Source organism: Carassius gibelio, chromosome A1, assembly GCF_023724105.1.
Source record: "Carassius gibelio isolate Cgi1373 ecotype wild population from Czech Republic chromosome A1, carGib1.2-hapl.c, whole genome shotgun sequence".
In the NCBI taxonomy this organism is placed as follows: Eukaryota; Metazoa; Chordata; class Actinopteri; order Cypriniformes; family Cyprinidae; genus Carassius; species Carassius gibelio.
The window spans coordinates 37,690,056-37,702,678 of record NC_068371.1 but is presented as its reverse complement, the minus strand read 5'-3'; the positions used below and the strand labels follow the sequence as shown (position 1 = coordinate 37,702,678).

The window sequence follows — 12,623 nt, the reverse complement described above, 5'->3', positions numbered from 1 at the left end:
AATGAAATCCAAGTAATAGTCACGTGACATTTATAGCTTAGATGATTGGCTTAAAAAGTGCCCCGTGAAACAAAGATGGCAGCTTGAAAATATAAGTTTGTTTAGTTGGTTTCAACTGCTATTTGTGATCCACAGGTGCTTATTAACGGCTTTGGCGTTCATCTCAGAGACCTGTGCAATACCACCTCTCTGGAGGATTTTGTGACCATTGCAGATAAGGATGTGTCTCAGCTGACGCAAAACATCATCTGTCAATCGTCTGCTGAATGGCTGAACAATGCAGAGAGCCACTTCCTGTCCAACTTGGACTTCCTGAAGCCAATACGGGTAAGCAAATACAACTGCTAAACAATAAATCCCTCTTCATAATTAACCAACATCACAAGAACTAAAATACAGGAATAAAAGCGCCCATTCAAATGATAATGATTGCTTGTCAAGATCTGTTTTATGTCCAATATACTTCAAATAAAAGTTGTTTACTGGACTACAATAATACAATAAATGTCACAAAAATAAACAAAAGATTCCACCAATTACACACAATCTAGGACAAGTGTATATTTTTGTATTTTAGACCCAGTGAACTTTATGTAAAAGCCCAACATTGTGATCACATAATGGTCACTTTTACATAATATGTTTTTGCCAATCAGAATGATTATTTCAGCATATTTGTGCATGAAAAGGGAACGGAGATGGCCATCAGCCAAGAGTCTTCACATATTGATGTCTTTGTGTATGTTGGCTTTAGAATGAATGTTTTCTTTGTCTTTGAGTAATGAGATTTCAAAGATGCCAAGTCACTGCTATCTTTGCGCTGCGATTTAGTTATGAAAGCAAGTGGACAATGAGAGCTTTGACATTTTTTCCTAAATCACAAGAATAAAGTCCAGAGTTCGAGTATGTGGCTTGCACACTAATTTATATTGCTCTACTGATAGTTTATGACTTAATGCATGTTAACACCAATGTGTATCTTCCTCCATTGTAAAACATTTCATTTTTACAGACAATTAAAAATGCTACTGTTAAAACCTGCCAAATGATTAACTGTAAGTTACTTTACCATGTTTAAAGGACTTGGCCCAGAAGTCCCAATTAATGAAATTTCACATATGGTTGTTTTGAATATTAATAATTGGTTTGGTACTTAAAGTGCCTTTTTATATTAACATTATATCACTTAATCAAATATATGGTTATAAGTTCTAAAATGTACAGGCATTCCATAATATTGGAAAAAGTATTACGTTTTGAAAGTTCATTTTTGGCAACCGCTGCTGCTATTTTTACAGTAATTTTGACATTAAAATGTGTTCAATATGATTACTTTGATAAGCTAACAATGGCTTTTTTTATATTTTGGTCGTGCAGAAGGATGTCAAGTCCGACCCAAAGATTATCCAAGATGTGTCCATAGCAACAGACAGTCTCCTGGAGAGTTTGGGAGCATTAGCGGTGGAGGTAAGAGCCCCCGAAAATATCTCTCATGCCGCTTTTAGGGACTGAACTAGACACCAGAGTGAAGAGCTGAAATCCCACCCCCAGCTTCCCAAATGTCCTTATCCCGTATTAGACCAGTGGATCTAGATTAGTCACAAAAACAGATTAAAAACAAGTCCAAAACGTGTGTTGGTATAATGCAATAAGAATCAATGAGTGTTTAAATGATCATTATGGTGATATATAATTAGTTTTAGATGTCTAATGTCGCATTATGCTATTCCTGTAAATGCTTATATTTTGTGCTTTGGGACAAAAGAGAGTCATTAAGTGTTTTGCACTGCCACAACACTCTTAAAAATAAAGGTTTTTTACTGGCATCAATGGTTTCATGAAGAACCTTACAAATTTATGGAATTACACAAAAGGTTCTTTGTTTTAGAAAAGGGTTCTATAGATTATTAAAATGTACTTTACACTAAGAAAAAAAAAAGCTAATTTAAGAACTTCACTGAAAGGTTTTTTGGGGAACCAAAATGGTTCTTCGACACCATCGCTGTGAAATCCCCTTTTAAGCATTTTTTTAAAGTGATATCTACATATAACAAGATATTTGATGTGCCTAAAGGGACAGAAAGTTCTGTTAATAAATAGCTATTTCGGTTAGCATCCCACACATCTGTGTCCCTTAGAAAAACCACAGAGCTGACGCTTCACATTTTAGCACGTACACTCAGTGTTACCACGCGCATGTCTTTGGTGTCCAGCGTTTACAAACCAAACCTGAGTGTTAAGGGAGTTAGCAGCAGTAGTTTGGCCCTTCACAAGACTCCCGGTTCCTTCCAGCAGTGGGCAAAAGCACAGACCTCAACAAATGTGAGATAGCTTGCTTTTAGTATTGAAACAGGGACACGCATCATCTCACTGGACATTTGTTCATGGAGAATGTGTCTCACAAGCAATCTCTTCCCGGTTTTATCATTCGAAACAGAAACTGAGTCAACACCACCAACGCTGCCCTGACCGGCATTAGTTCCTCTTTGTTGTCACATAAGTGCAGCAGACATGTAAGCTGAACTCCAGTAACCCTCGCTGAAGCCAGCGGCAGAGAGGGTACTCCAGGTCATGCTTTATTTCTCCAGTTACTCGGCCGTGTTTGCATGTCTATCTTGCCTTCAGGGCTTTCTCAGACACCTCACGATAGCTTACAAGGAGACAGCTATAACAATAGCTCTCTTCTGTGACTAACAATCACAGGCACAAGAGCGGGTACAGACGAATCCTTCCCTAATGAGACCCCTCGAAGATGTGGGCGAAATAACTGATCTCATTCTTCCCATAAAAATACACACTAGCTTTGCAGAAGTAAAGGATGGTGCTATTCTAGTATTGTACTGTAATAGCTTTTATTACTATCTTGAATTCGTTTTCTTGATATATATTTTCTGTTTTCATTTAAATTAATTTAAAGTTTTAAAATTCTTTTTGAATTTTTTAAATGTATATTTGAGTCTTTATTAATTTTATTTGAAAAGAAGAATATTTTGATAAAAAAAACATTTATTTCAAATAATATATTAAATAAAATATAAATACGAATATGAATAATAGATATAATAATAATAAATAATAGATTTTTTAACGATCCCTTTTGGCTGTGTTCACTCACTGTTGAAGCGAATGGAAATTGGTGTATAAGAAAATTAATTCGGCAGAAAAACTCTTTGTTTGCTTCTCAGATGTGTTGATGGGGATTTTGGGAATTGCACATGACCAAACTTTTTAACAGTCCTGTGAATCATATTGACTCATCTTTTACAAACCTGACCGACTATAACCCATTCACGCAAATGCTAGTGTAACACCACGTAAAGCCATCCATTTATCTCAAATAATGAAAACTCAAAGCTCTCATTATCATCATAATATAATTTCTCTTAGCCCACTATGCATCTATTAATATCAGAAAGTAGGTTATGGGCGTCTGTTGTGCTCTTAAGGTCTCTTTCATCAGGTGAATGACCGATAGTAACCTCGTGAGCGTGTCACAGCAGCTCCTCTGTTCTTGCTGTCGAGCAAGTATTACAAGATACAGTTTTCAGAAACTCCTATTCCTTCCCCTCCATTTACTGGATAACCCTGAAGTCACTTACTTTCATCTTCTATTTTTATACTTTTGCTAGGTTATACATTATTATATCATTATTATTTACTAACCCTCACGTCATTACTGTGGTCCATGCGCTATACTGTAAGTCATAAGATAGTGTCATGTGAGCAACTGACTGAAAGTCTTTATTCAATGAAAGTGAATGCAAATGAGAAGATTATCAACTTCCATTTAGTCTGTTCCTCACACAAAGCTGCTGTATGGTTTTAGAAAGGGTGAAATATGTGCAAATGTCTCTTTTTGTGTTTTACATTAAAACAACTGTATATATCACACCACGCAAGTGTGAGGAAATAATAACATAAAAAAAATAAAAGTACAATGACTGAACAATTGAGACATCCAGGAGAAATGAGCATGTTTCTGTATTATTATTATTATTATGTTTGGGTTTAGTCAGCATCGTTAACACCCTTCAGCTGACAGTGACAGCACTTAATAATGACACCCTTTTGACACGTAATAGAGGTATAATGTCCAAATGCAGGCAGGCACACATTAAGACTCAAGACATGGAGGTTACTTTCAAACAAGATCATGTAACGGATAGTGTGTTTCACTCTTTCCTGAAGCAGCTCTAACAATGAATGATGTACATTGAGAGAACTGAATAAACACAATCCAGGGTGCTGGGGTGTTTAAATGTGCTTTTCTCAACGTCAGACAAACAGTTTCAAGCAATTCATTAGCATAAGCAAATGTTTTGTGACGTTTGATGATCACGCGGTTCTTCGTTCATGCTTGTCCAATGCCTTTACACATTTTCAATGTTGTTGTTTTTTTTGTTTTTATTTTATCTATAATTTTCATACAAAACACAACTGGGTTTCAGAAGTAAATATTTTCTACGTGAAGAAATTTATATTTATTGTTAATGTATACGTTGTATGATGCATGAAAAAAAATTCTTGAGCAGCATATTAGAGTGATTTCTGAAGGATCGTGTGACACTGAAGACTGGAGTAATGATGTTGAAAATACAGCTTTAATATTACAGGAATAAATTACATTTTACAATATATTATAATAGAAAACAGCTAACTTTAAATGGTAATAATATTTCATAATATAAAAAAAAAAAATTATCAAATAAATGCAGCTAAAAATCTTACCAACACCAGACTTTTGAATGACTTATATTGAAAATCAAGGACCAATTTTTTATTTCTCCTATTATTTCTCAGCTTGTGAGTATGAAGAGCTGGCGGGACATGCGCAACGAGATCCAGTACCTGACGGGCAACAGCACGCAGTCCCCCAAGCACATGTATCAGGCCGTGTCCCGCATCGTCTGCGGTCACCCGGAGGGCGGAGGCCTGAAGATCAAGTCCCTCAACTGGTACGAGGACAACAACTACAAGGCCCTGTTCGGGAACTACGGCAATGACAGCGACAGCGAGCCCGTCTCCGTCTACGACAACTCCTCCAGTAAGAGAAGCTGTATTTCTCTCTTTTCCCTTACTTGAAAATGCTAAATATTTCCCATACCCTGCTAACTTCTTTTCTTTAGCGCCCTACTGCAACAGCATGATGAAGGGCCTGGAGTCGAGTCCCATATCCCGCATGATCTGGAGGGCTCTGAAGCCGCTGCTCATGGGGAAGATCCTGTACACCCCAGACACTCCTGCCACCCAGAGGATCATACAAGAGGTCAGCAGACGCTAATGAGCAATAATAAACTAATAATGCTAATCTAGTGTTGAGCAGGTTTCTGTGAGTCAAAGATTTGTACACACAAACTCTTTCTGTATTATTACTGTTTTGTTTTTAATTGTGTTTAAAGTTGTCAGTTCAGCCATCTCTAGCAGTGGACCTGGATCTAGAGGAGTATCAAACTGTCTCTCTGTTTCTCTCAGGTTAATAAGACGTTTCAGGAGTTCGGCGTGCTTAGGGATCTCGGCGGCATGTGGGAAGAGATGAGACCTAAAATCTGGGACTTTATGGAGAACAGTGAGGAGATGGACCTCGTTCGGGTACGTCACACACACACGCACGCACGCACACACACACACACACACACACACACACACAGACACACACACATTTTTCTGAAAGCAAATAACCTTCCTAAAACAAAAGACACTGTTCCTGTAAGTCACCCCCGAGCACATGATTTTGTGCTACTAGAAGCTCAAATGGTGAACTTGACACTGCCACCTTTTGGACATTAGCCATACTGCACTCTACCCTCACTTCTGAGCTCACATGGCACACAACGTGTGGGGATCTGCAGGATGCACACTTATTACTGGAGAGCTTCATATCCTCGGAGAATTCTTATGAAAAAGTGCATTACGTTAGGTGTTTTCTTGACATAGGCACAAAATGTGTAACTACTTGTCACATTGCTATGTGCTTGACTCATGCAAGGTCGTGCTGAAAAAAAAAACATTAAACAAAAAAAAATTACATTAAAATAGAAATAAATGAATAATAATTTTACAGTAAAATAAAATAATGAGTAGGAAAAAAAAATTTTATCACTTAACTTAGCAGGGATAGAAAAAATGTATGTTTTTTTTGTTTACAAATAATATTTTTGATATTTAATTATATATCTTTATAATAGTAGTTTTAACAGTATAAAGTATACAGGTATGAGTGTCTGATATCATCTTTTTGTTAATATTGTTTTGTTACTGGAAATACATTTTAATTAAAAATTAATAAAATTGGCATTAAAATAAATAAGTAAAGAAATAATCGTCTAACAGTACAGTACAATAAATCCTTAATATTTTAGACATCTTTTTTACTATTATTTTTTCACTTTATAAAGTACACTTGGGTATGTGTGTAATATTATATATATAAGTGTGTGTGTGTGTGTGTGTGTGTTTGCATTTGTTGATGCACTAATTTATAGTACCAGAATTCTTAAAAAAAAAATAATAATAAATAAATGAATAAACTATATATATATATATATATATATATATATATATATATATATATATATGCTTTGTTTTTAAAATTTATGATAACATAGTTTTGAAAATACTTCTCCTAAACAGACCCTTCTCCAGAACAATGCCAGTGCTCGCTTCTTTAACGCCAAGCTGAGCGGGACAGACTGGCGCGTGGAGGATGTGTCCAGCTTTCTGTCCAAGTCTCCAGAGGACACGCGTCCCCATGGGTCAGCGTACACATGGCGGGAAGTGTTCAATGAGACGGATCAGGCCATCCAAACCATCTCTCGGTTCATGGAGGTATGCATGTATACACACAAACCAAGACCCATACAGGACGTTCTGATGTTGACTTTAAGGTGAACACATTGGCTTGGTCTCACTGGCTTGTTCATTGTTCATTCATTTATTTTCCTCCCCTGAAGTGTGTGAACTTGGATAAGTTGGAGCCGGTGGCTAATGAGGAGCGACTGGTTAACAAGTCCATGCGTCTGCTGGATGACCGCAAGTTTTGGGCTGGGATAGTGTTTCCTGACATGCAGGCCAACACGTCTGACCTGCCGCCTAACGTCAACTACAAGATCCGCATGGACATTGATAATGTGGAGCGCACCAACAAGATCAAGGATGGGTAGGAGACATGTTTTTATAATTCTGCTACAGATTTGTGTTTCTAGAGAAAAGGAACAGAATTTCAGCCGAAGTCTTTGAGAGCTGATGATTGTGTTTTTCTGTAGGTACTGGGATCCCGGTCCTCGAGCGGACCCGTTTGAAGACCTGCGCTATATTTGGGGAGGATTCTCCTACCTGCAGGACGTGATTGAACACGGGATCATACGAGCTCTGACCGGCAGCAAGGAGAAAACCGGAGTTTACATCCAGCAGATGCCTTATCCCTGCTATGTGGACGACATGTAAGAAACAGCATCCTTCACTCTTTAAACTGAATTAAATTCTGTACATTCATGATCAGGTCGCATTCACTGTTTCATACAAAATAAAATCAGTACAATTAAGCTCTGTGTTGAGCTGCATTGCTATCTTCTGCAAGGGTTTTCAATCTTTTCAGATTCCCAAATATGATCGATCTTATACAAGGTATCCCCATCCTAAAATAATAATGTAAAAATTGATAGCCTGAATGCACTGTAAGTCGCTTTGCATAAAAGCGTCTGCTAAATGCAATAATTTAATTTAATTTAATTTAATTTAATTTAATTTAATTTAATTTAATTTTAAATACTAAAAATGCAGCTAAATATATTAATGTATATTTTCAAATTATGTGAAATTTTTTAATTATAAGTATGTTTAAAATGTTATTTGTAAAGTATGTATTTACTATTATATTCAATTATGGGTTTTTGTCCCTGCTCACAATGGTATTGTCAGATGTATTATGCATTTATTTAAATCAAAATGTATTCATTTATTTATTAAGTCTAATTTGTAGCATTTATTTATTATGTTTATTTATTTAAATTAGATTTTTTTAAAATACATTTTACTTTAATCTAATTTTCATTTATTATAATATTTATTTATTTTACTCAAATTGTTATTTATTTGTTTATTTATTTAATTTCAAGTCCGTCCATTTTATATTTTAATTTAAAGTTTAAAAATATTTATTTATCTTTTTTTTACTTTATTTAGTTTTATTATTACTATTATTATTATTATTATTATTATTATTATTATTTTGTGCTGTTTTTCTTTAAAAATGTCCCTAGCAATCCCTTACAGACCCCAGTTTGAAAACTCCTGGTCTAATGCATTTAAAGTCCGCTGACTACTAAGTTTTCTTATACCAGCTGAAGTAAATTTGATGTGCTGTTTGATTGATTTCAGTACAGTTTGGCATTCGCTTGTTGCCAAGCTAAGAATGTGATGTTATAATAAGCATACAAACACATACTGGGCAAAATGCTTAATTATTAACTACACTGAGCTTATTTCAGTGCATTATGAAATTATGAGCTACACATGATGTTGTTTTTGCCCAAAACTAGGTATCTTATCTAGATATATTTTGAAACAGACACGCTAAAGAGCCGTTGTTTATCTTGATGCTGAAGGTCTAACCCATCCTGTCTGCTCTGCCCTAGTTTCCTGCGGGTAATGAGCCGCTCCATGCCTCTGTTCATGACTCTGGCCTGGATGTACTCGGTGGCCATCATCATTAAGGGTGTGGTGTACGAGAAGGAAGCCCGGCTCAAGGAGACCATGAGGATTATGGGTTTGGATAATGGCACCTTGTGGCTGAGCTGGTTCATCAGTAGTCTGATCCCACTGCTCATCAGCGCCGCCCTGCTGGTGCTCATCCTGAAGGTACGTATTGCCACAAACTGGTGTTATAATATAAGCCTAACAACAATTTAACCTGGTTCTGTTTCTCATTTTTTGTTCAGATGGGGAATCTCTTGCCGTACAGTGATCCTGGTGTAGTCTACTTGTTCCTGGCCTCGTTTGCGGTGGTGACCATCATGCAGTGTTTCTTGATCAGCACGCTCTTCTCCCGCGCTAACCTCGCCGCGGCCTGCGGGGGCATCATATACTTCACCCTCTATCTTCCCTATGTGCTTTGCGTGGCCTGGCAGGATTACATCGGCTTTGGCGCCAAAGTAGTAGTGGTGAGTGTGAATGTTATCTGTAAATGTTAATTGCATTGCCTTTTGCAATGACTAAGAGCCAGGGTCTTCAGTCTTTTAGATGCATTCTACCACCAAATATGTTCATCCTTGTGTGAAGCACTGACCCAGTTTATACTGTGAAATTTTATAATTGATTGATTATTAATATTTTGTACTAATTGTAGTACCGTAGGTGTGTTATTTATTGATTGATTTATTAAATCAAAATTAAAAAGAAATTATATTGATCTTTTTTGCATATTTATTTGAATTCAATGTATTTATTTACATTTATTTTTATTATTGTAATAATTTGTTTTATTTTCTAGCTATTGTTTTTATTTTATCCAAATTTCTATTCATTTATCATAAAGTAATAATAATTTATTATTTTAATCTCATTATTTTAATTTACATTTTTTTATCTTTTCTTATGCATTTATTTATCTTTTTTTGTTAAATTAAAATTTGTATTCATTTATTTTAATCTATTTAGTTTTACTTTTACTATTTACTATTTGTATTATTTATTTCCATCTTATTTAAAAAATGTTTTTTTTTACATTTTAACATGTTTACAACCCTGACCTATGCTATTTCTGGATGTTTCCCATCGTGTATTGAACACCTCTGTCTGTCTTTCCTCAGAGCCTCTTGTCTCCGGTGGCGTTCGGCTTCGGCTGCGAGTACTTTGCTCTGTTCGAGGAGCAGGGAGTGGGCATCCAGTGGAGTAACCTGCTGTCCAGCCCCATGCAGGAGGACAGCTACAGTCTCACCACATCCATCTCGCTCATGCTCTTCGATTCTGTACTGTACGCCCTCATGACCTGGTACATTGAAGCTGTGTTTCCAGGTAAGTGGCTTTTGAAAAGGTGTAATTGCGAAGGCTTTGGGAAGTTTCTCATGGTGTAAAAACTTCTCACAGGTCAATATGGCATCCCACGACCCTGGTATTTCCCTTTCACCAAGTCATACTGGTGCGGAGAGAAATGTGGGGGGATTTCATCAATGCCGACCAACAAGAAAGAAAATGCTGAAGGTATGCAACGTCTAAGAAACAAAACAAAAAAGAGCATTTAGATAATTTAATATATTTATTACATTAAAGCTGCGGTAGGTAACTTTTGCCACTCTAGCGGTTAATAAACAGAACTGCTTGGGTCTTGCGGAAGAACATCGTAGCCGGAACTACTTCTCTCTGGTTATGTCTATGAAGAATCACAAAGGTACTGGGTTAATCCGCCGCGGTACCCCCGAAGCAATCTAAAATAGTCCGAATATAAACACTTATTATAGGTGCACCCTAGTGATTCAGGACAAGCTAAAAACACGGTTTGGAAAATGGATTCATGGTGTACTCGCTTATTATATACATTTTGAACACATTTTGAACACAAACAAAGTTACGGACCGCAGCTCTGATTGGTTGTTTTTTACCGGGAGCGATGGATTTCTGCAAATGGCAATAGGAGCACTGGGAGGAGCCAGAGGAGCTTGATTTTTTCACAGATTATCTGTCTCATATTCTACTGTCAGGACATAATGACACGTTTAACAAATATGTACAAAATATATTTTTACAAAAGTTACCTACTGCAGCTTTAAAGCTTACTGTATTGACCATGCAAAACGTAATTTCCTAAAAAAGCTATTTTTTACGCTTCTGGACAGTGTAAAGACTTTGAATTATTTTTTTTTTAGCTGTATGCATTGAAGAAGAACCAGCCCATCTGGAACCAGGTGTTTACATCGAGAACCTGGTGAAGGTTTACAGCAACGGCAAACTAGCGGTGGACGATTTGACGCTGGGTTTTTATGAGGGTCAGATCACCTCCTTCCTGGGGCACAACGGTGCTGGGAAAACCACAACCATGTAAGACAACGCAGGTCTTTTTACATCTGATGTTAACACTGTGATAATGTAATAAGATAAGCTCAATATTTCTTGTTTTCTTAGGTCTATCCTCACTGGCCTGTTTCCTCCCACCTCGGGCACCGCTTACATCCAGGGCAAAGATATCCGCACCAATCTGAACACTATTCGTCAAAACCTGGGCATGTGTCCGCAGCACAACGTCCTGTTTAGCATGTACGCTTCCACCAGAATCAGATTTCACAAGCTCAGTGTTTTGCGTATGCTCTGAATCTAATGTCCTCGTCCGTGTACTCTAGGCTCACCGTGGAGGAGCACATCTGGTTTTACGCACGTCTGAAGGGTTTGTCTGAGGAGAAGGTGAAATCAGAGATGGAGCAGATCGTGATGGACCTCGGCCTGCCTCATAAACGCAAATCTCGAACCAGCCAGCTCTCAGGTATGAAATATTATTACAATTTTAAATGACAGTTTACATTCCTCCAGTCTTCAGTGTCACACGATCCTTCAGAAATCAGTCTAATAAGCTGAGACATTTCTGAGTATTATAGATGAAAACAGCTGTGCTGATAAATATCTCTGCGGTTCATTTCTTCAGGATTCTTTGATGAATAGAAAGTTGAAAAAACTGCATTTAATTCAAAAATAATTATTTTTGTTAAATTACAAATGCCTTTACTGTTACTCTTGATCAATTTAATGCATCCTTATTTTTTGCACAGTAGTCTATGAACCATTTTTTGGCAGATTTTCCAGCAAAAATAACTATATTGTGGTATGAAATGACTAGAATGAAACCGTCTCTATGATCCTTACAGGAGGAATGCAGAGGAAGTTATCAGTAGCGCTGGCATTTGTTGGAGGGTCAAAGGTCGTGATCCTGGATGAGCCCACAGCTGGAGTCGATCCTTACGCTCGCCGGGGAATCTGGGACCTACTGCTGAAGTATCGTCAAGGTAAGCAGACTCTGTTTTAGCGCACACCGTCGCGTCGGTCTCCCTGAAACGATTATTAAACCGTATGGTTTTACCTTCAGGACGCACCATCATCCTCTCCACCCACCACATGGATGAAGCTGATATCCTGGGCGATCGCATTGCTATCATCTCCCACGGGAAGCTGTGCTGTGTGGGCTCCTCTCTGTTCCTCAAGACCCAGCTGGGGACGGGATATTACCTGACGCTGGTGAAGAAGGACTTCGATCTCTCGGCCAGCTCCTGCCGCACCTCCAGCAGCACCGTCTCCTACTCCAAAGGAAGTCTCAAGAAGGTACTAAAGTTTAATAGTGCCTATAAGGGAATGGCTAATCTCTATATTGATATTACTGACTCAGTCTTATGTTTTCTTGCTGCCATATTTAGTAATTTCCATTGTCTCTGCAGGAGGACAGTGTATCCGAGAGCAGTTCTGATGCTGGATTGGGCAGCGACCATGAAAGCGAAACCGCCACCATAGGTAGATAGCTGGGTTATTATCGTTAGCTATGAACTATTTTCTTAATTAAAATAAAGCTGGACTAATATAATGTAAAATTAGTATAGATGTTAGGTGGAGACTTTAACCAACCAGTTGAATCACTAAAATGATTAACT

General features: G+C 37.4%; 1 protein-coding gene across 2 annotated transcripts in view; it reads left to right on the top strand.

Moving 5' to 3' along the window:
* Nucleotides 1–12,623, top strand: part of abca1a (ATP-binding cassette, sub-family A (ABC1), member 1A) — a 32,801-nt gene that overhangs the window by 8,488 nt on the left and 11,690 nt on the right. For both annotated transcript variants that reach the window (XM_052607195.1, XM_052607196.1), the window contains exons 7-24: nucleotides 136–327; nucleotides 1,378–1,467; nucleotides 4,801–5,044; nucleotides 5,127–5,266; nucleotides 5,473–5,589; nucleotides 6,631–6,825; nucleotides 6,951–7,156; nucleotides 7,263–7,439; nucleotides 8,634–8,856; nucleotides 8,937–9,158; nucleotides 9,807–10,011; nucleotides 10,084–10,197; nucleotides 10,860–11,031; nucleotides 11,116–11,247; nucleotides 11,331–11,470; nucleotides 11,850–11,987; nucleotides 12,068–12,300; nucleotides 12,414–12,486. In XM_052607195.1, coding sequence (XP_052463155.1) covers nucleotides 136–327; nucleotides 1,378–1,467; nucleotides 4,801–5,044; nucleotides 5,127–5,266; nucleotides 5,473–5,589; nucleotides 6,631–6,825; nucleotides 6,951–7,156; nucleotides 7,263–7,439; nucleotides 8,634–8,856; nucleotides 8,937–9,158; nucleotides 9,807–10,011; nucleotides 10,084–10,197; nucleotides 10,860–11,031; nucleotides 11,116–11,247; nucleotides 11,331–11,470; nucleotides 11,850–11,987; nucleotides 12,068–12,300; nucleotides 12,414–12,486 — 3,013 coding nt within the window. The remainder of the gene's footprint in view (nucleotides 1–135; nucleotides 328–1,377; nucleotides 1,468–4,800; nucleotides 5,045–5,126; nucleotides 5,267–5,472; nucleotides 5,590–6,630; nucleotides 6,826–6,950; nucleotides 7,157–7,262; nucleotides 7,440–8,633; nucleotides 8,857–8,936; nucleotides 9,159–9,806; nucleotides 10,012–10,083; nucleotides 10,198–10,859; nucleotides 11,032–11,115; nucleotides 11,248–11,330; nucleotides 11,471–11,849; nucleotides 11,988–12,067; nucleotides 12,301–12,413; nucleotides 12,487–12,623) is intronic.